General features: G+C 47.2%; 1 protein-coding gene across 1 annotated transcript in view; it reads left to right on the top strand.

Annotated features, from left to right (window-relative positions):
- Positions 1-23,789, top strand: part of LOC133350548 (transitional endoplasmic reticulum ATPase) — a 71,484-nt gene that overhangs the window by 34,339 nt on the left and 13,356 nt on the right. The window contains exons 11-15 of the mRNA XM_061564990.1: positions 858-1,022; positions 11,640-11,762; positions 13,910-14,122; positions 18,296-18,474; positions 19,404-19,533. Coding sequence (XP_061420974.1) covers positions 858-1,022; positions 11,640-11,762; positions 13,910-14,122; positions 18,296-18,474; positions 19,404-19,533 — 810 coding nt within the window. The remainder of the gene's footprint in view (positions 1-857; positions 1,023-11,639; positions 11,763-13,909; positions 14,123-18,295; positions 18,475-19,403; positions 19,534-23,789) is intronic.

Raw genomic sequence — 23,789 nt, 5'->3', positions numbered from 1 at the left:
CGACGTTTCGCTGATAATTACAATCAGCTTCATCTTTGAAAAACGTGACGCATTTTTTACTGTTTGGCCGTGTCGGGTGGTGGAGGGTTACGACACATTTATAAATAACACGATCTGATCCAAAAACCTATATTATGAATAATATTGGTCGCAAAAGCCTACGTGTTAAATTCTACCTAACATTTAACTGTTCCATTATCGATTAATTGACTTTTGTAATCTATAATTGACTTTTGAAAACGATAAAAAAAAATCGATTTACAGGTCATTATGCATGAATGTGTGCCTCAATGTGTAGTGGTTGACCGAGTAGGGGGCATAGCTGGTGCATCTGCCAGTCCTTTCAGTCAGCCAATTCATGGCACCTGGGTCTGTTCCGTGACCTCCTGTCAGCGAGCCTTCGACACTTCAAGTGGCCTCGGTGCATCTGGCCCTGGCACAAGGCGCCGTGGTGATGTCACCTTCACTTGGTGGCAAATGGCGGATATTGATATTGGTTAGGACACTGCAATGAATCCGGCGATCCGAGTCGGATTCCTGCTTACAGCCAAACATCGGTGATGAATATCTGAAGCGGTCTTTGGTCTCCCCTTGGTCAACTCAGCCTGAAACATCGCGCACTGTTTAAGACGGAGTTGTTGGTCAGCATTAATAGGTGCTCATTAACAGCACTTTCCCCAACAGTCTGTTAAAGGCTTTATGGGGGGAATAAGTTTATCTTTATTTTTTATAATTAACCTTCGTGAGAAGGCATGACCACCAACACACGAGCCTGAGCATTTGCGACGAGCCTGCGTTGGTGTGCCCTGACTGTGTGCCCGTGTCTTTCTGTTGTCCCTGCCCGCGTGCGTTGCCAGGTTGGGAATGAAACTCACGGCCACGTGGGTGCCGACTTGGCTGCGCTGTGCTCGGAGGCCGCCCTGCAGGCGATCCGCAAGAAGATGGACGTCATCGACCTCGAGGACGAAACCATTGACGCCGAGATCATGAACTCGCTCGCCGTAACCATGGATGACTTCCGGGTACGTGCAAACCCTTCACCCCCCCCCCCCCCCCCCATGGAGTTTCCACTTCTGCTGCCGGCTTGCTGCTGCAGGTGTGAAGATGAGCACTGCCCATCTACATTCGTATCTAGCAGGGAGATGTTTATTGGGTTCAACGTGCACGTTTTCCATAAAGGTTTTTGGGTTAGATCGCGTAATGTTCATGCGTGGACTTTGTGGACACCGCAGATCACCGTCAACCCTCGCAACACTGTTTTTGCAGAGCTCCACGCAGGAAAATAAATCTGGCCATTTGTGGAAACAGTCGTGTCTCCATCACTTATGCGGACCCACTTTCCCACGGCCGTATGGGGAGCACCAGTTGTACTGCATTCTCTGTATTATGAGGCACGCTTTGTACCTAGCCAACCATGCTAATCGGAGGTACGGGGGAAGGACAACAAACTAAACACAAAAATCGGTTCGAAGAAATGAGTTTTCACTTTTTATTTAGAAGTGTATTACTCCATTGGCTTTCCTAATATTGGAAGGAAGAAAACGTTTCGAACGGCCGCAGAAGCACATCTGATTGCGTGAGATGTTCGATGGTTAGCCAAAATCAGTTGCAAGGATGACCGGAGTTTGCGTGATGGTTTATGCACCTTGAGCTCAGCCAAGGTATTTGAACAACTTGATTAACACCAGGCAGAAATCTGGGGTGAGTGATTTTCCGGAGCGGATTATAATCCAGTGAATACGGTATTTGTATCAATATAAGAATCCCTACAGAGAGGCAAACTTGCTCATGAATTGTAGTGAAGTTTAGCTTTTTTAGTTGTATTATAAAATTCGCTGGTGATAGGTCTACACAGATAGTTAATTTAATCGACTGACAATATGTATCGAAAAAATGGTAAGTTGGGGGGGGGGGGGACAGTCTTTCCATGGAGTGATCGCAGTTGACTTCCCACAATCTGGTGCTCGCTTTATGACACTGTAAATAGGATGATGGTGGTGATGGTCTTTGACTTGGATCCTTCCAAGTTTCACGCCGGGTTTCTCTGACGGCGGACCAGCCTGGTTATAAGTTGCGCGCAGCTCACTTTTGTTCTATTGGTGCGATTGACGGAGTTTTTTCTATCAAAGCAACATTTTAAATAACAAGCCTAAATTCAAACAAGAAATGCAGCCCAGGACAAATAAACGATTTCTCTGCGCGTCTGTTACGCAGCCATTTCATTAGCTTTCCACCTTCACAGGGAAATTTTAATAAGATATCTGCCATAATTTTATTTCACATAAACGTGTTTGAATGTGTTTTGCTAACGCCAAAATAATTCTCAGGAAATGTGTTTCTGGGAATTTGGTAGTTTCTGATATTTATGCATAATGTTGTTTTGTGAGGAGAGGGGGTGTGAGGGGTTTTTAATTCTGTTTCTTAAGAATAAAAAAAAAAGTTTTTACATTTTGTACCATTGCAAGAAAAACGTCGAAGAATCACATTTACGACGTGGAGGCTGTTGGTGCGTGTTTGGCTGCCTGCGTTTTAATCTCTTTACGCAGTCAAATGTTTTGGCATCTGTGCTACTGGCTTTGGCGTGTTATCTCCCGTGCCTGCCTCCAAACAGGAATCTGCATTTCATGAAAGATTAATTTCATTGTGCGAACATCTACACCTCCATCCCTTTGTCAATCCACTGCTGGATCAGGACTCTTCCCAAGCCATGTGTGTGGCTCATGGTGGGGGGGTGGAGTTACTTGACCATACATAGCTACATGAAAGTGAGGAGCAAAGACACAGGAGTACAGTACAACATAACATGTTTTCTGCACTATTGTCTGCTGCCCGCAATGTAGCCCAACAGCCCGTAACACCTGCTATGCACGGTGGTCACCCATCCGAGTATTATGGAGTCTCATCCTTGCTTGGCTTGCGAGATCCGGCGAGATCAAGCACGAGTGGATATCCACTCGCCATGCACGCCGGTCAGAACTCTTGACTCGCCATCGTTACGCAAGTCCAAGTCTCGGTCATGGGTCGGCTCGGCCAATCGTCTCTCCATGGTCGATAAAATAGGTACCCCTGCAAAGCGGGAGGCAACAGCGCGTCTCCCATTGAGAGGCCGCCTCCTGCCCTGGCATTGTGGATTATTGAGTCGAGGCTCGGGCGGGCGTTGAGCACGGAAATGAGCGCGACTCCCAATGCTTGTTGGAGCGTGGAGGCAGTTGGCATGAACTCGTGCAGGTGCCCCCCCCCCCCCCAGTTAAGAGCAGTGCGCAATGTGATGCTGCCCCCTGCCTCTCATTGTCGCGCTCTGTTTCTCCGTGTCTCGGTGTGTCGTTGTGTTGTTTCTCTCTCTTTTTCTCTCTGTTCGTACGCCATCTCCCTTGTCTCTGTGCCTTTGTGCTTTGTGTGCTTTGCTCTTTGTGACTATTCTATATCCCTGTGTGTTGAGCTGTCATTCTGCTTCTCTCTCTCAATGTCTGCCTGTCCGTGTCTCGCTATCGAGACGCTTGTCTTGAGGCTCCCTCTACCATTCCTTTCACTCTTCGCCAAATCCCCCCTCACGAAAACAATTCATTCAGTCGCCTCGGACACATGTTCTTGATGTTTTATGTGCAATAAATACGCAACAAAATAAGCAGGAAAGCGCATGTATTACGTTCTGCGTGGCTGCATCGCCCCAAGGGCAGATGTTGCCACCGAGATAAAACGTTCCATCTGCTCATAGGTGGATAGTAAAGCCCTGATGAAGTTCGTTGCAAGAATGGGTCATCACTGTAATTTGAAATTTATCTTTCAATGTTGCAAATTACCCCTCAACAACGACAGCTTGCAGACGCTTGTTGTGGTTCAAAGGAAATTGTATTTGTCACCACCAAATGACAAAAATTTTTATTTTTTTAAGGCGCTATGCGCAGGTGTTCATTTCCTTATTTGTTTATTTAGCAAATATTTAACATCCTGTTATAAACATCAACACAAGTGGAAGGGGTGTGGGGATAGTTTTTCTTATATTTCAAAGAAACAAGCACAGAATGATTAGACAGAAGTAGAGGAGAAAGACAAACACGAGCTGCCGATCCCATGAAATAATGAGACTCCGGCTTGGAAGAAGAAGGAAACGAGCTGTTTAAAATTGGCATTGTAAAATGAGCCGGTGGATATGGTCACTGATAGCTTTCTTCCTGGGGCTGCAGTCGTTGGTGTATGCCATTCGTTTTACTTTAACATTGAACGCCGCGCGATTTTGGCAGGAAACGTCACACGAGCTCCGGTCATCCTGGCAGCAGCGGCTTTTGGCTGGCCATAGGAATAAAAGACGGTCACCGCATCGCACACTTTCCGATGTGCTTATGCGGCCGTCTAGAATGCTCTTCCTTCTCATATTAGGAAGCCACTGGAGCTATACATTTTAAAATCTGGATTTAAAACTAATTTCTGTAGAATAGCTTTTTGTGTTCGTTTGTGGTCTTTCCCCGCCCCTCCAATTAGCAGTGGCTACGTATGGTTCGAAAGATGCTCTTCATATGTACGTTATTTACAGGAGAGCTTTAGAGTTGGCGTTCTGCAGGCCAGCAACGGCCAGTGTCCGCGATCAATAAAAGTGGTAAATGCGGCCGGCTATTGCAAACCGCACGCTATTTACGTAAGTTACATCCGCGCAGTCGCACGTGAACGCTGACCCAGGTTCATGTTTGGCAGCGTTCTGCAACAAGTTGGTGCTTTCTCGGGATCGCGACGTTCATGTATATAAAACAATAACGGTGTCGCAACCCGCTTGTTGGCACGCCGCTGAAAAATAAAAGATTATCCTCTGATGGATTAGACTGATTCCGCGATGTCATGCGCTAGTTCCTCTATCAGGCGATGGTGCACATTGGCTGCACGCCAAGTACTCCCCTCCTAGCGGGATGCTGCCGTGGCAGTGTGGTGGTTCTCACAATTGACTTGCGAGGTCGCCGGTTCTATGCCATCTCCCGGCACGGAAATTGAAGCTGTACTGATGTTTTAGATGGCTCCACCAGTGTCCCCCAGAAGTGTAAATGGGTGCACCACAGTTAGTCGACCGACACGAGGTCGCGTCTTGAGGGGTAACTTGTGGGTACTCTCACCTCTTCCAAGACGTCTGGCACGCGTGGAAGAGTAGGCCAAATACGTTACAGATGTAGAGAAGGGCTTTCGAGAGCTTCCTCTATTGGGAATTTTGCCTTGTAGCGGAGTCTTCGCCTCTCTCGCAGCGCCCTTGCGCGGATAATACATTCAACACGGAAACCACTTCGGCAAATTACGGAAAATGTGCTGGCAAGACTGCTGAGCGGCGTTATTCACCGTCGCATAATGGACTTGTCGGTAGAATTTGCCGACCTAAACGCAAGGAAGTTGTGCGGGAAGGGGCGCTGGACCGGACGGGTAAATGCCGCCGAGAACGATGATGGAGTTGGCACTGGCACACCACCTGCCGCCTCGCGCAATAACGCGTTCATTATTGCACGTTATTAATTATTCTCCGAGCCGTTAGAGCGCTGTCGCGGTGTTGTTGGGGTGCGCGCGCACACGAGTACACGCGCGGCATGCACACTCGTGCACGCACACTGGCCCCAGTGCTCACTTCTCTTGGGCTGTGCGCATTCGAATGGCGAGCGGGTTGTGTGGAATAACTAATTTGTGGTTGTAATTTATGCCCCCTTTGTCAATCTGCTGCTGGATGAAGGTCTCCTCCACTTCGTTTTCATTCGTGGAGGTTGTTTGACCGCACCTCCGATTAGCCCCGCACCTCCGATTACCACGCTTGGCTATGTCCAGTGCGAAAGAAGTTCAATGTACATACATGACCGTGCTTCACCATGCTGATCAGTGGGCGTTGATGAAAGCCGTGGGAGGGGGAGGTTTCAGAACCGATTTGCATATAACTCAACACTGATGTTAACCGTGGCCCGTTATCGAATAAGCGACACTAAAACTAGAATTTTTTTTTACCAGGTAAGGCCCAATGATCTATATAGCTCTTTTTCAGAAGAGGCGTGCAACGATGCGTTGGCTATTTGATAAAAATAAATTCTCACGATACACTCATTGCTTTTGTGTTGTCAGAGTCGATTAGTCATCGTCAGCCAAATTCAATCCACTGCTGGATAAAGGCCTCCCCGTGCTGCTGCCATGACATGTGGTGCTGCGCTGCCACAATCCATCTCACTCTTGGGCATCTCACCGCTGCCACTCTGCAGCGGTCGTCTTCTCAGGCCTATATTCTCCTTTGGTGCGATTCTGTAACTAAGCCCCTTCCATCAGCCATCATCCTTTATGGCAGTGGATCTTAACCTTTACTGCAGCCGTGTGCATGCCTTTCGGTTTTCAATCGTATTTTTTTTTATAATGTTAATAAATACATAGGTTTGATGAAACAAAGTAGTTGTACTTACGTGCCCGTGCTTAATTTGTGTTTCGATGATTTATCTTATTAAAAATATCTGGCATGTTTCGCACCCCCAGAAAAGGGTATCTCACACCAGGTTAAGAACCACTGCTTGATGGGGATGTATCCTGCCCAAGCCTCTTACTTCCCTCTTTAAACAAAGCACAGAGTGGACTTGCCCATGTGCCTTACCATTTCTGGCATTTCTTGCCCCCAAATGTCTTTTACGATGTGCTCGTTGTTTGTCACTCACTGTTAGACTAAAATATCGAGCTTGTGTGCACCTGCACCTAACGTTTTCATATTACATCGGCACTTTTTGATTTGCGTGTATTTCGTTTACGGCCGTTGAATACCCCGTTTGCGAGTTCTGCGATAGTCCTCAAGCACCCTGTACCCCTTCTCTACAATACTGTAACTTGTTTGTCTCGCTTTGGTTGTTGCTGTGCTCGCGCGTCACGGATCTCGCTTTTAAAATAGGTGGCCAACTGGCAGCTTTCCTTCACAATAATCAATCATTTATGATTTACTCGCATTAAACAATAAAGTAAAATTTAGGCTAATGCAGCGAACAAAACTGAACGAGATGAGAAGTAGTTGAAACTTGCAAACTGAAGGGTAAAGAAATGGCACAACAGAACAATTCTTAAATTGCAAGACCGTATTGCCAACTGCGATTGTGCCTAAAGTGGAGCTTGCTTGCCGACCTCGTAGGTACGATGGGCAAGTTAGCCCCATTTAAGTCTGTGCCCACATCTATGACCCTTTCAGAAAGTACCTTTGGCAGGAGACTCGCATCTCTTCGTTGCCTACAAACAGATTTTTGCTGGCAGCTGGTGGTTGTTGTTTTGTTCAAAAACGAAAACAAAATTTATTCAGGCTCATTCCCATTTGAGACTATGCCAATGGCCTAATTGTGAGAGTAGTTGCCGTGGAATTATGATCCCACATTAAATGTCATCACATTGATTGTGCGGCCAGTACCGTAGACACAAATCGACAGCGCTTGCCATCTTCGTCGTGAAGACTGCTTCATCACCGTTATCGTCAGCCACAGTTAATCCACTGCCGGATTAAGGTGTCCCTCCTCCCCAAGCCGCCACACCGTCTCTTGCCATCCTGCGATGTCATAATTTCTGCCTCGTCATCATTCACGAAAAAAAAATAGACGCTTTGGCTAACATGTCTCTCCTCTCTCTGCCCTTCTTCAGAGCAAAGAGTAGCCAAAAAGATCGATTCACTTATGTTTAGAGACCACGCTTATCAGTTGGGTGCCCTGAAAAATGTCAGAGTATTAGAAGAAATTTTATGGGCTGATTTGCCATCTTGGCAAAATTTCTAAATCTTTTTGGAAATCTGCCCCGACGTTGCGAATGGGGACACTGGTTCCAAAACAAAATACCAGGATCATGAGAATTGTAATCCACTGCTTGTGTAGGATTTGGCAGTATGTTGTTTCCGGGTTGAACCGATGTCCAATGTTCCGCTCCACATGCTGCTGGGAGCTTCTTTGGGACTTGAAATCGCAACGAACATCAGTGGCGAGTTTTGTCTGAAGCAGTCCTGGGGCTGCCCTCCCACTTGGTTGATCCACGTTGACCAGAGTAGTGAAATATGGTGAAAGGTCCCCCATGACTGACACGTTTTGAGGAATCCTTCATTCAGCAGTGGATTGATAAGTAGCTGTGAATTATAACTACTATTATTCCGTTTTAATAATACAAGTAATCAGGATCATGAGAATAGTGTGGACCAATCAGTTTCAAAGACAATGCATATATTATCAGAGTTTTTTTGTTTGCATTCTGACCACAAGTATTGTGGTTAATACAGACATGATTCCTTGTAGAAGGTTTCAGTTTGGTGTTTTAACATCTTAACACCTGTTTTGTTGCCAGAAAAAAAGGGGAAAACCTATTCTCATATTTTGGTACTGGCAAAGGAGGTCCCATGATGTAATCAGGATTCGTCTTTGTCGCCTCTATTTGCTCTGAAGAACGGGGCCACGTTGTACAAAGCGTTAGCCTTGGGCACCGCGGTGGAAATAAGTGAACTATCTGGCCTGGTATACAGGAGGGCGTCGGTTCGATCTGGACCCTGACACCTGCTCTATAGTTGGAGTTTGTGCGTCTCTCCCTGTGGTCATGTGGACTTTTTCTCCGGGTCGTCCGGTTTTTCCCTCCACATTCAGAAACATTCGTTTAGAATAATTGGCTTCTGTTAATTTCCACACAAAGCCACTTACTTCATTTTTTTGGCCAGGCCACTTCTGAAAAAGAGCTATATAGCTCAGTGGGCCTTACTTGGTAAAATAAAAAAAGTTTAATAGTTAAAAAATATCCTACCATTTATTTTTCCGACACAAGGCAGTGTTAACTTAGACTGAATAAAGAGCTGAGCGTTTTTGATCTGTGCCGTGCAAAGCCAATGTCTTCATTTAGTATTTGGTGCAGGCGCTGATGGATAATGTGGCGGATTAGGACCGAGATTGCGCTGGTTTATATCACATGCCGGGACACGACTTACTTACATTAAGGCAGCATGAATGTGGCAGTTTCGGCTAAATGTCTTAATTAGTTCATTGTTACTCCCAAGCCCCAATACTCTGAATACAAATTGAGAATTAACTGAATTAAAATTGAGATTATGGGAATCTTTCATGAGTTGCAGTTACCGGGGTATTTAGAAAATTGAAAAAGATTAATTAATTAGGGAGTGTGGCAGTCATTGTGGTTTATGGACCACAATTTGTACTTGATGCCCTGGAAGATCAATGCAGGTAGAGACGACGGTGTTTGTAATTTATTTCAGGGCGCTACAATAGGTGTTACATTCTGCCTATCTGTGATTTTTTTTATTTGTATGGGAATATATGACGGAGCTTCTTGTGCGTCAATCATTGGTCCCAACATTGCCGTTTGTTGCCGAGGCCAATCTGGCCGGGTTGTGCTGTTGCAGAGTGCCCTACTTAAAGAGATGTCGGTGATAAGTTCAAATCCCAGTTGGAGGTTGAACTGTCTTGTTCTCAATCCCGAAGTGAACGGCCCTTTTGTCGAGCCAATGCCATGTGGGGTCATGGGGGCTACTTCACCACACTGACACTTGGTTAAGGTGGGGAGTGCAGACGACGCGGGGGCATAGAAGTACAGTTCAACCACAGAGTTTTCCCCACCGCCCTCTGCTGCCCAAAAGTAGCCTGCGATGCGATCGTGGTGGTCGCCCATCCAAGCGCTCGCCAGGCTCAACCTGGCTTCGCTTCCCAGATCTGATGAGATTAAGGGGAGGAGGGGGGGGGGGTACATTCCGGGTGATTTGATCGTAGGACCTTCAAGCAACCGGATTCTGCGATCGGATTGCCCTTGCGAATTGTACACCGGTTAATTAGTTTTTTCGATTTAATTTGAAAATGATTCCGTAAAACGGAGCGTGGTCACGACGACGCGGGGTTAATGTGAGGACAGCGGCGGCCATTGCATACAGATGAGGCTGCGCTGCCACACCACCTCAGCGGCGGTGTGGATTTTACTGACGATAATTCGCCGTGATGTACGGTAACCTAAAAAATAAGGTTTTATTTTATAACAGGCGTTCGATGGTACACAGCTGTTCACAGTCATAGACTTACTGGTGGAAATTCTGCGTTCTGTTTGACATGTTGCAAAGTGTTTCCATAGGACAACCATAGTATAGAAATAGAACAACCGCTTTGGACAAAATGGTTTTAATGATCGCAAATGGGCGATTGTGCCGGGTTGACCCTTAACCTGGATATGAACTCGCAACCCTCTGACCACTTTGTTATGCAGCTGCTTTAAAAAAGTCCTGTTAAACAGATTACAACACTTTAAATACCAAACGTAGGAGTAAGTTCTATTACTTAAAAACCTCACGTTGTCAGTAATCAGAGGCCAATTATTGTTTGGCTAAATTAGGCATAGTATCTCAGTGATTCGTTGATTACAAATTAATTTCTATGCTCATGAGATACACGTAAGAATGGATTATTGACAGTTTATGCAAATTGAAAGCATAAACAGCGTAGTGGCCGAACGTAACATGCACAACCGAGAAACAATACAAAGTGAGACGGTAAAAAGTAAAATAAAATTTTCAATCAAATCGCGACCTGTAAATTGTGACAATTAATCAAATCGCCGACAGCATTAATCGTTATGTGCCTGGAGGTGGCCTTTATTGATGACCTGCTTACATAAGAGCCACGGAGAGCAGAAGGCTCGTTTTTTCAAGGGAGACGGGTTTCAATAATTAGAGCAACGACACTGCCAACATAGTGGCTGGGTGGCTCGGAGCTCAGAGACGCTACGTTGGCAAACGCTTAGATCCTGGGTTTGAATCTGGGTATCGGCTGTCTTGAGGTTATACCAGGTTCTGACGTGTTTGAGGATTTATGGTCGCTGCCCGATCACCTACAACTGTATGAATAAAAATATGAAATTAAATTTGGCTCTGCTTGTAAATGTAACTAAATTCCAGGTTTTTAATAAAAAAATGTCAGTTTGTCTACCGTGTGTCGAACATGACTCTCTCGCTAACGTAGCGAGTGGGAACGTGCCAACCCGTTTCTGTGAATCGGGGGTAACTTGAAGAGATCTCAAAGGTAGTTCTTGCGTATCCATTGCTCCGGGCTGTTGTCTACAAATGAAGGGGTCGCACTTCTCTGCAGGAGATCCGACTAAATTGTTATTCTTGTGACGAAACGCCAATGGCACAATTGGGATACATTTCTGGAAATATTGTTTTTTGACATTGTGGCATAGTGTGCCAAGTGGTCATTTTGTTAACGAAATTAGTGATGAAGGTATTCATAAATGAAATGATTAATTTTGGTAAACGATGATGACTGAGTCGACAAAAATGTTCAAGCACAACGATGACTGACTACTGTCGACCAAGTACCAAAGCACAACGCACTACGACGAGACAAAATGAACGAGTCCGATGAAGACACATTCTGAGATAATCTAATAACGTTTCTCGATGACTGCAGCGCACCGAGCAAGACCAAAACTGGTAATTGGTTGTATGCCTATATGAAAAAGAAAACAGCTATTGATTTGCTGACCTGATAATATTGGATGTAAAAAAAAGTCGCGTGTCCGTCACGACAATATTTAATAAGTAAGAGTGGACCCATAGCATTGACCGCTTTAAGTCGACTGGACTAAGATGTTGACTAAGTTAACGCTGGGTGTGATGCGTGCCGTGGGACTCGTTGCAGTGGGCGCTGGGCCAGAGCAACCCGTCGGCGCTGCGCGAGACGGTGGTGGAGGTGCCCAACGTGACGTGGGAGGACATCGGTGGCCTGGAGAGCGTCAAGCGTGAGCTGCAGGAGCTGGTGCAGGTACGGTGACCCGGGCCCCCAGCTGAAGCAGTCTCCGCCTTCGCAACGAAGAAAATAAATACGTTTCTGCGCAACGACTCCTTTCAGGATAAACATCCGCGTTTATGGGGCACGCATTGCTCCTCCAACGCCGCGGCAACTCTAAGAGCGCGTTACGTCACGATCTCATCTCGGGCTATTTCGTTGCCCTACCTGCTGCAGTCTAGCCGAGGGGGACACCTGGTGGCAGCTGTCCCTGTGCAGTACAAGGTGACCATGGCACCGGACTGAGAAGTGGGCATTATTAGTCTGGCAGGAGCGGGCAGTGTTGGCGCCCGCAGGACCCTACCTATTCATAACATGCACGATTCGCGATGGGCACGGGAACTGTAGCGTGGAGAGAGCTTTGCGATGGGCACAGAGTGCACGCACCTACCACTTGTCACGTCTAGAAGCCTCTACCCAGGATTCACTTCTCTATCTCAGATCGGAGAGTAGGGATGGCATGATTTTAAAATTTTCATAAATTGGCTCGGTGCAATGGTTCTTTCGTCGAATCTAGGGGGACGGCAACCAAAATAACAATAAGAGCCATTTTTTTTTAAATTTGGTAAAAAAAACCCTCAATATTTCAAGAGCCGCAATGTGCTGTGGTGAACACGAGACGGTCCGTGATAAATAACATCACAAAGCAGTCCTTGCAGAGCTTCATGTGGCGGCTCCGGGGCCACAGACCCCTGCACGAGTCGGCGTTGGCACTCGCCGCGGTTGTCCCGATGCCTTGCGCTAACTAGCGAGTTCCCGTTGGATAGCGTGTGATGGACGAGACTTATTTTACAGGCACTGAAGTGGCTCCCACCTAATGGGGAGAGAAGAACACTCCACCCGACCAGGTCGCTTCTTCTCTGAACACCGTAAAAAAAAAAAAACTTTATCTATCTGCTCATGCCTCAGAGTCTTAAGACTTTTTCAGGAGGGTTCCTACATTGCAACTCTTAGTTCCATTTTAAATAAGGGGGGTGGTATTTTTTGTGCGGGAAGACATGCGATTACCCAGAGGGAACGTCGCAAGGTCTGCACAGATAGACTCATGAACCCATTCGTTATTCTGCCAACCCCCTGGCCACTTCTCAGCCTCTAATGTCGGGGAGTTTTACAAATATACGTGATGCGCAAATGCATCGTCTCCAAAGCGTCAAAGTGCTGTCACCAGGAGGTAGGTTGTGGTCAGCATTTTTATAAATAAATGTTTTGTATCTAGCTTTCCAACATTTGCGTTAAAACTGGCACTAACCAGTATAATTTGTTGCTTCGAATGAGGGTGTGTGGTAAGTGCAGAGATTGTACAGCAGAGGGCGATGTAGGGTTTACATGAAGCTTTGTTTTAATCTCACGGTTTTATTTATTTATGGGCTCTGCCCGGTAGATTTGTGCTTTCTGTGTAGTTCACAGCCTCATCCTAACACTCTCTCAGTTTTGAACTCGCTCGTCAAACTTCGCAAAGGAGCAGACAACTCTGGCCCCAAATGTGTCGCGTTGCTCATCTGGATTGGCAGCCCTTACCAATGTTTAATATTCCACATTTCCATGACAGGGCCAATCTGTTCTACTGACAATTTTTGTTCTCGCAAAGAGCGTTACCCATTTCGCTGGCTGAGGAGGGAGACGATGATGGGCAGAGCCGAGCCCAGATGGGGATTTGAACTCATGACCTCATTCCAAACCCAGTGCTTTACCCACAGCACCACCTGAGCTGGCTGCTTAATATTGTTATTGTTCTTGTTTACCCAGGAAAGCCTCTCTTGAACCCCGTGACTCTTTCAGGAGGGTCCTGTGAAGTTTTTTCAGTGGGGGGCGATGATTGCTATGCATTATTCAAATTGAGTAATTTGCAGGGAATGTTTAAGATTTGGCAAAGTTGGACCAAGACGCAGCAACGCAATGGCGCCTACTCTCTTGCAAATGACGTCACGGGATGTTTAAAGTCTGCCGTTAACTGGATGGTGCGAACGTTTACGGTCATTACACTACCGAGAGTATGAATCGGGGCGGCCGCTGGAATGGAGCCGTTTTCTGTGCAACAAGCAGGCAAACGTGCCACCCGCACGGCCGCACCACCCACAGTGACATGACGACGAGTTGTCCCCCACCATCTGCTTCCCCCACAGTACCCGGTCGAGCACCCGGAGAAGTTCCTCAAGTTCGGCATGACGCCCTCCAAGGGCGTGCTGTTCTACGGGCCGCCGGGCTGCGGCAAGACGCTGCTGGCCAAGGCCATTGCCAATGAGTGCCAGGCCAACTTCATCTCCATCAAGGGGCCCGAGCTGCTCACCATGTGGTTCGGCGAGTCCGAGGCCAACGTGCGCGACGTCTTCGACAAGGTGGGGGTTTCTTTTGACGACGGGGCAGACGCGACGTCGACCACCGGGGTTTTGCCTTGCCACAGTAAACCACCGGGGTCCGCATTCGTGTCGAGCCGATTTCCGATGGGTACCATCTGTATATTGTCTTGCCCTTCTTAACCTGAATGGCTCACAGGGCTATACCTAATAAATGAACTTGAACTTGAACCCCTTGCCGTTGCGAGATGTCTGCAAGTTGCAGGGTGGGTCCCGTTTACCACTGGATCTCGGAATGTGCAAGCGGTTGGCGTTAATTTTTTTTAGAGGCAGGAGCGCCTTTGTTTTTAAAGACGTACTCGCTGCAAAGAAGTTTAGCGACACGACCGCACTCTATGATACCTGGCGCCAAACTGCCACGCCCTCCCGCATGGCCTTTTGAGAGCCTCGGTATGTCTGCCGACATGAAGACGCACCGATAAAGTTTTCATTTTTCTTCGGATTATGTTCCAATTACGTACATGTACGTCATTGGAATGGGAAAGGGTTGAGGGAAATTCCTGTTGCAATCCATCGCTACCTCCTCCTGCTGCATGCACGCCTCTACTCCCACTACCCCCACCACTATCCACTCGCCGTGCTGTCTCCCTCAAATCAACTCGGCTTTAGTGTCACGGGGGTGGAATCGGGACTATCTTTAAAAACAATCCTCAAAGCAAGCCCAAGCCTGTATCTGGGGGAAGAGGCGTGGTCTACAGAGCTGCAGGGGAAGGGGCGGCGCTTAAAGAGGAATGGGCGGAGTGTCATTCGGAGGAGGGCTGGGGAACCTCCTAAATCTGCATAGATCGGAGTGCTTCAACCATGGCCTTGCCTCTTGATTTAAGCAAATGAAAGCAAAGAATCAAATAGCTACAGCGGGCTACAAAATATTTACACTACGGATGTGGCCACAGGCCAACTACTCGGTTTAGAATTTTTAGCAATATCTATAATCGCATGCAACGGGTTGATTGCCGGTTTACAAACCTTCAACAACATCGTATCGACCAGAAACAAATCATAATTATTAACCACACCTCGAAGTGTACGTAGCTGTTTTCAGCTTGCTGCTGTGCTGCGTAGTGGGGTTTGCCGTGAACCCTAATGATGGGGCTTCAAATAAAAAAATATTTTTAGGAGGATGCTTTATACATTTTTATGTGCTTTGCTTATGAAGAGATCCAGAGAGCATTATTTATTGAGTGAGAAACTGGTTGACTAACGAAACCTCTTTAGCGATGTCTCATGACGGAAATGACAAAGCATTACTGTGTTTACGTGCATTTAGAATGTGTTTTTTAATAATCAGCCAGTTATTCTCCTGACTGATGCGTTTAATATACCGCGAGTGCTACCCAAATCAATGCGGAATCAAAATAAAATAAATGGCTGACGTTTATGATTTGATTATCATCGGGGGAAAAAAGAGCAATGTTGCGATATTTCTCGGTCCACAATTTGGCAAATTATCACCAATCTGGGTCACGATCCTCTTCAAGAATTGGAGTTTTTTTTTTAGCGTTGTGCATTAATAATTTAGTGTTAACTATTTTTATTTTACCAAGTAAGGCCCACTGAGCTCTACAGAGCTCTTTTTCAGAAGCGACCTGACCTCAAATAATAGCTCAACGAAGTGGCTTATCACGTGGACAATTATAGCAGCCAAATACTCAAATGCATGTTTCTAAATGTGGAAGGAAAAACCGGAGGACCCAGAGAAATCCATGCGACCACGGGGAGACCATGAAAACTCAAATTTTACAGCTTTTCAGTGTCTGGATCGAACCCATAACCTCCTTTATACCAGGAGAGGTAGTTAACATCGACCTTAAGAACGGTGCACGCGCCATTATGATGACACTGCTTGGGGAGGCCCTGATCTAGCAGTGTGGAATGAACTAGAAGGGCTGCACACACGAATATGGGGAAGCGGTCGCGCAATGATTTAAATTAATTAGTAGTTATTTTAATGCTGGGGCGGAGTGGTTATCGTTGTACTGCACTACGGACCCCGTGACCTGTGTGCTAATTTGCTGACTCATGGTTAACGTTCGTGGTGAGAGACATCTGAACTAATTTTGCCCCTGTGAAATACAATCACAACACCCCCATGGCCAGCTCGGCGTGGCGGGAGTCCCGCATCTAGCAGTGGATTGACAACATTTTAATCGTGCTACGCTGACACAACGAAACCACACTTGGTGGGACCATTTCCAGCAGTGTCACGTCGTTTGCAAGCAGCAACACAATAGGCAGTGCGGTGTGTGGCGGAGTGGGTGGGGGGGGGTGTCACCCCTCGCGGCGCTTGGCGTTAACTCGGATTTACCCTAACCTGGTTACACAGTTCAGAGTAATTGTTCTCTACGCCATAAATCTCCTGTGTGAAGCGAACTTGTTGGCATGAGCCCTGCTCTCCCCGCCTCCGCACCCACCCCCACCCACCTCCCCCTGCCAAACGTGCACCTGAATGCAATCGGGTGTCCGGATGATGTACTCTCCTGCTGCTGCAAGTCAGAGAATTAATGAAATGTCAGCCCCGACTGGCCGAAGGAGCGCACCGCATTTTTACTCCACTCTCCCCTCCTCCTCTGACTTCCCTGCGTCATGTACCTCCAATGGAAAGTGCCAATCATCGCGCGCGGAGCTGACGCCGCATACGATGTGATGTGCGCGCGGCTTCTGAGAGCGCGGGGCCCGGGTCGTCGATCCGCCCCGCGGTCGGCCCTCCGTTTATTCCCCTGCTCATTCCGCGTGACGTGGCTCATTACAGACGCTGTGCGTCCGCGCGACTATTTTTGTATCCTCGCTTCAATTTGATCGTATCCCCCTTCCGCCCCTCCACCCCCGCTCCGCCTCCATCTCCTCCCCCACTCCAACCCGGGGCCCCTAAATCTTGGCGTCAGATTGAGTTTCGTATAGATTTTTGTAACGTTACCTATGGATTTTTCTGCAGTTATCAAGGCTGGGTTATGATGAATCCAAATATAGCCACTTACTGCTGAGTGCTCGTACTTTGCAAGCAAGCATCGCGCGTTTGCATGCGTACGTGCATGTGTGTGCGATTTGTATTCGTGCATGCATGTGTTTTTGTATGTATCCGTAAAAACATGTAGAAATGCGTGGGCATGTTTGTGTGTTTATGGGGGCTAATAGCACGGTATTTAGCATACAGCGCAACAATCCTGGTGACATTTTTGATTCGAGGTCATGCACAATTTGAGTGGCCCGTGATATCAAACACTATCGTGGGCTTCGCCTAGGTCTTCTCAGCCTTAAAATTAGTACAAGCACAGCCCTTCTGTCAATCGACTGCAAGAGATGGGGGCCCCTCGCCACTCTGCAGGTCGGGGAGTTATTTGACCATACTTCACGATGCTGGTCAGTGGTTTGGTGAAGATGGGGAGCATAGACACGGTATGATGGAAGTGCAGTACAACAATGGCTTTTGCTGCACTGCTCTTGGCTGTCCACAACAGAGCCGAGCAGCGCTGGTTTAATGCTTGGCTGTCACAGACCCAACCGCTATCCAGGCTCAAACGTGCTTAGCTACTGCGGTTTTACAACATCGGGTGCATTCTGGGTAGTTTGGTCATAGGCCACAACACAAATGAAGGCATTTGTGTTGTGGCCTATGTGTTAGCCAATGAGCGTTGCTGGCCACACCGCAACCCTTTGTGCGCCACTAGGGAGACAAAGGTGGTCGGGCGTGGTGCTACCCACCCACCCTAATGGGTGTTTGCTAACACCTTGCGTCAAAAGTCTGTTAAGGCTATACGGGGCGGATCTTTGTCTTGCATCCTGAAGTATGTTGAGCTTGAATGAGTACAACCCCACATGCACAACCATTTATCAGCCGATTGCTGGTTAAGGGGCCTCCCTACGCCGTGCGGGCCATCGGGGGGGAGGTTACGTGCGTTCGTTCCCGACCCCGACACCTGCATATTTGAAGTTCGCATGTTCTCCTTGTGGTCACATGGATTTTTCTCCGGGTCCTCCAGTTTTTCCCTCCACATTTAGAAGTGTGCGTTTACAGGATTTGGCTGCTGTAATGTTTCATCATGATAAGCCATTTTGTTGAGCTATCATTTGTGGCCATGTTACTTATACAGCTCAGTGGTCCGTACCTGGTAAAATACAAAAGAGTTCATCTGACCATATTCGACCTTGTGCCCTCAGGCCCGGCAAGCGGCTCCCTGTGTGCTCTTCTTCGACGAGCTGGACTCCATAGCGAAGGCACGCGGGGGCAACGTCGGCGACGGGGGCGGCGCGGCCGACCGCGTCATCAACCAGATCCTCACCGAGATGGACGGCATGGGCACCAAGAAGAACGTCTTCATCATCGGCGCCACCAACCGGTGAGGCCTCTCCCCGGCGCTCAGTCGGCTCGCGGGTTGCGATCCCGGCCGAGGCCTGAGCCGACCCGACCCCAAGGGCATGTGCAAACTAATGGACATCTGTGAAAAGAGCTTTATAGCTCATCGGATTGTGACCTCCCCACAAGCACCAGGAGCGCTACATGAATGTTCGACAGTCGGTGTAGTTCGTGGGGAAGTCCGCAGCGGGTTTCCTGTCGAGAGTTGGCCCGCGTTGTAGGGGGCATGCGGGCCAGCATTGTGAGCATCGTACGGTGCGAAAGAAGTTCTACGTACGTACTTACGAGGGTTAGCCGGCCGGTGGTGGTGGTGCATGCCTGCAATTTAGGCAAGCGTTGGTGGATCGCACAAAATGTTGCGAAACGGCCTTCCCGTGGGCGTCAAGGTGTCGTGCGTATCCTGGCTCTTGCCAGGAGAAGGTGGTTGCGCAAAGTGCGAATTAAATTTGTCGGTCCATACAGAAGGGATAGCGCTGCCCCCACACACGCGTCAGTTTTCTCCGAGTGCTCCGTGTACCTCACACACGTGTAAACACTCGTTAAATTGCTGAAAACATGTTCATATATAGAGGACTACAGAGCTTGGGCAGTTGTTGATGTCGGCTCGCCGCCTGGCTGCTGACGAGATGCAATTGGCATGAACGATGCTTTATATAAAACTCAGCTTTATTTTTGTTGGAGAGATGAATACGTGTACAGGAGTATAGAGACACTTCTAGTTATTTGTCTCAATAAGATGATAGCCAAGGACGTGCTTTTAAAGCAGAGGACCAGAGAAGACAGCACCAGAGGACCTAATTTGACAGTCAATCGTCAGTGTCTTCCTCAACTGAGGTTCTTATCCAACAGTAACTTGACCAAACGGCTGTACATTTATATGACCGTGCATGCGTGCGTGTTTTTCGACTCTAGACCGGACATCATTGACCCTGCCATCCTGCGTCCCGGTCGCCTGGATCAGCTGATCTACATCCCGCTGCCCGACGAGAAATCCCGCAGCGCCATCCTCAAGGCCAACGTGCGCAAGTCTCCCATCGCCAAGGTCAGAAACTCCCCCCCCCCCCCCCCTCCCCACGCCTGCTGCTATCGTGGAATCGCTCGCTTACATCATATCATGTATGACCCCAGTGGACTCTGGATCGGGACGCCACGGGGGCGAAATGTTAACTACTTCCGATTCCCGCACCTCCGATTGGCACGGTTGGCTCCTTATGGTGCGAAAGAAGTTCTACATATATACATCAACCACCACCATCACCACCATCGTCGTTGGGCAGAGGCATTCTCGAGCCGTCGCCGGACCATTCCCCTCAGTCCCGTGACGCAAACAATCCACCCCAGCACCTGGAAACGAGTGGCTGCGCATCGCCCCTTCACGAATAATAACGAGGGGGGCTCGCCGCCTTCGTAGGTGGTTGAGCGCGCGAACGTTACATACGTGGCGTTGTTGCCGGCTCGCATATTCCCCTCTTGTACCATCCTGGATGCGGCCGAAATGCCTCTAGTGATGGATAAGAACGTTATCGGTCGCCGCATCGTGCACTTCGAGATGAGCTTCTGCGGCCGTATGGAACGCTCTTGCTTCCGATATTAGGAAGCCACTGGAGCTATGCACGTTGAAATCCTAGATTGAAAACTAATTTCTTTAGAACTGTCTTCTTGGTTATTTCGGTAAAGTCACGTAGAAGGGAAATAATAAAATAATAAAAATAAAACATAATAAAATAAAATTCTCATGACGTTTCGGCCACAACGCAAGCAGCCGTCCTCGGGTGAAGAGCAGGTCTGTCGGAAAGACAGCGTCTGAATGAACACCACCAAGCTTGGCAGCGTATATTTAAGCTGGGTTAGAGGAGGGAGGGCGCCTTGACAAAGGAATTTGCATATCAACAGATGAATTTAGCATATTTATGGAAAATGCAGATATGGGATTAGTCACTACTTATGGATTGTGTAGGAGATGGGGGGGGGGTTTCAAAGTCATATTATGCCCGTGTATTATGCTTCTTGTGTTTAGTTTGTCCTTCCCCCCACACCTCCGATTAGAACGGTTGGCTTTGTACGGTGTGAATTAAGTTCAACACGTGTACATTGGGGTCCTAAGTGGCAGGTTTCCCTGCTGCCTTGCATTGTACACACACAATGCAAGGCATGGGTTGGGGGTGAGAGTGGTGGCGTAGTGGTTAGCACACTGCTTATTGAACCCAGCCGCCTAAACTCAAGCCTGCTCACGGCTAACATCAGTGGCGTGCTCTGCTCCCCTGCCCAGCCTCCGCGTTTATCAACCTGCACTGACAAGTGTGGTGAAGTATGGTTTAATAACACCCAGAGCTCACTGGGTGTGGAGAGGCCTTCATCCAGCAATGGACAAAGGGCAGCTAATTATTATTAATTATTTATGCAAGGAGACAACTTAAGGCCATACCTGGGAATCGATTTATTTTTCCATTATGCTAAACAGATTCCAACGATAAGCCTTGGAAGGGCTTTCACATACCATAGATTGAAATGTTTGTGGCATGGCATAGAAGTAGCACTCCAGCCAAAGATGAGAGTTTAGTCACGATAACTTTTGTCTTTTATAGATGATCAAGTTTGATCGCAGTAGATTATTGCTATAATTTTTACATGTTTAAATTGTGTTTATATTTTAATTGAGGAACCTAGACATCTGGTTAATGCAGACATGATTCCTTGTAAAAGGTTTCAGTTTGGTGTAACATCTTAACACAGCTGTTTTGTTGGCAGAAAAAAAGGGAAAAACCTATTATCAATGGTTGACAACTTAAAATTAGAGGACTGCAGAACTTGGAGGGGGGAATCATTGCGTAGCTACCACCTTCCTGCTTGTCTGGGTCCCCCTTGCGCCTCTGAGACGTTCTCTCTCTTCAAGAATGAGCCAGCACTGTGCTGCGTGTTACAACTTGAAATAAAAAAAAGTTATTCAAAAACCGTGGATGCTAACAAAGAGAATAGAACGCGAGCTGCAGCATGCGCAGAAAAGCATGGAGAGAGGTGCTACCTTCTTCTTGGTTCTTTCGATTACTTCCCTTCTACGTGACTTTACCGAAAGAACCAAGAAGATGAATCCCTGCAGTCACGAAAGCTTTAAATCGAAAAAAAGGTGCTACCTTGACGAGAGGACATTCATGAATGGAGAACGTGCACGAGTTAGACACGTCGTATCGACCAGTGAGAAAAGTGGGATTGGGCAGAGATGATGGACAGTGGTCAAGACTCGCACCTGAATGGACATTTACCATGGAGATGGAGCGATGAAATCGGCTCGTTTGCACGGAAGCTGTATTGATCGTTGAATTGCAAGACTTTATAAGATGGTGGCGGTTTGGGGAGACCATCCAGGCGGGGATCGATTATGGCTGATGATGATGAAGGATTCGCGTAGTAAATCAAAGGGTTGTCACTGTCGATGCCATTAATTGCATCAAACCTCCATCTCTTTCTTCCTTCTGTGAGAGCCAACAATATGTTGTTCAGTTTGCTTCCCAACCTTGAAAGCTTGGGGGGTAGTTTAGTTCTCACCCCATTTGGCTTTTGACCAAATTCAATATCTGGAGTTTGTACCGAGTTCAAGATTAGCCCAAAAAAGCTCGTCAAAATTGGTCATAATTAGTCCCCAAAGTTATACTCGAACCAAATTGCTTGTAATTACGGACATTTAGACAATGACTTTTTTGTTCTGGAAACGGTGAGCTCAAATATTTAGATTCAAATTACCTGTGCTCTGTTGCCTTTTATGAGCCACTTAAATTCTGGACTTGCCGCTTGGTTTATACTATTTTATATATGTTTCTACTACAGCTTGAATGACATTGTTCAGAGGCTTGGGCAGGATATCTCGGCAGACTGGGAGATTGTGGACGATTGTCAGGAAGAATGGTGGCAGCCAGGGAGGGAAGGCATGCGAGAGTACGTCCGCCGCTGGAGATGGAGCAATGAAATCGGTTTGTGTGCAGGTGCTGCGTGGATTATTACATCGCAGACTTGTGGGGGGGGAGGTGGTGGCAACGGCTTTGGGAGGCAGTCGGCCAGCAGTGGATTGTCAATCGGGTGATGGTGACGATGTAGATTAGTTTGGTATGGCAAGTCAATAATGGACACAGTCTCCACTTGGAACTAAATATATATTTTTGTCATACGCATAGTGTTGGAAAACAATGCCCCATCATACATGCTTTGGCCGTGTGCGAGGCAGGCAGGAATCCAGGCAACATTTTTTTGTAGCCTGGTGACATAATTATATGTGGAGAGACGGACGTTTTGTGTGTTCTTGGTATATCACGGTTCTTGACGATCGCACAGAACAAGTTTAATTTAAATTTCAATTTAAAGCTTTCGTGACTGCAGGGATTCATCTTCTTGGTTCTTTCGGTAAAGTCACGTAGAAGGGAAGTAATAAAATAATAAAAATAAAACATAATAAAACAATTCTCACGACGTTTCGGCCACAACGCAAGCAGCCGTCCTCAGGTGAAAACCAGGTCCGTCGAGGCGACAGAGTCTGAAGAGAGCTTCAGACTCTGTCGCCTCGACGGACCTGGTTTTCACCTGAGGACGGCTGCTTGCGTTGTGGCCGAAACGTCGTGAGAATTGTTTTATTATGTTTTATTTTTATTATTTTATTACTTCCCTTCTACGTGACTTTACCGAAAGAACCAAGAAGAAGTTTAATTTAGTCATGTCTGGCCCTGCTATGTAAGTGTGTGTGTTGCACCTTTTAGTATTGTACGTATCCAACTGTGCTAATTGGAAGTGTGGGGGAAAGACAACAAACGAAATACAGAAAGCAGTTCTAAAGAAATGAGTTTTCAATATAGAAATGCTGCGGTGTGTAATAGCGCCCTGTCACAACCCCCAGATGCTGATGTGGTTCTTTTCTCCAATTATGCAACCTATCAAATTTAGAGATTTATTTTCTAAAGCTCTCATTGCCTTGTCCAAATTGGTATGCGGTGTTTTAACAATCATTGTGGGGAACGGTTGCACACTGGTTAGTGCATTCTGCTATGAACCCACTAGTAACGAATTGGCTTGTTCTGTTTATGCGACAAACCTTACTAATTGGCTGTCGCGGGTGGTGGTGGGTTTAATGACACCTTTATATATTTACGCGATCTAAACCAAAAAACCTGCACTGACCAGCACGGTGAGGTATGGTGCATACAACGACTGTAACCGACACCATGTCAGGAAGCCTTCATCTAACAGTGGATTAACCAAAGAGCTGTACATTTTGGTAATTTCCTTGACAGTGGATATGTTCAGGATCATCGTGCA

The sequence above is a fragment of the Lethenteron reissneri genome, chromosome 4, assembly GCF_015708825.2.
Source record: "Lethenteron reissneri isolate LAM-NWPU_2019-01 chromosome 4, ASM1570882v1, whole genome shotgun sequence".
Taxonomy (NCBI): Eukaryota; Metazoa; Chordata; class Hyperoartia; order Petromyzontiformes; family Petromyzontidae; genus Lethenteron; species Lethenteron reissneri.
Note: the sequence above shows the minus strand (reverse complement) of the source record. Positions and strands in the feature narration are given on the sequence as shown.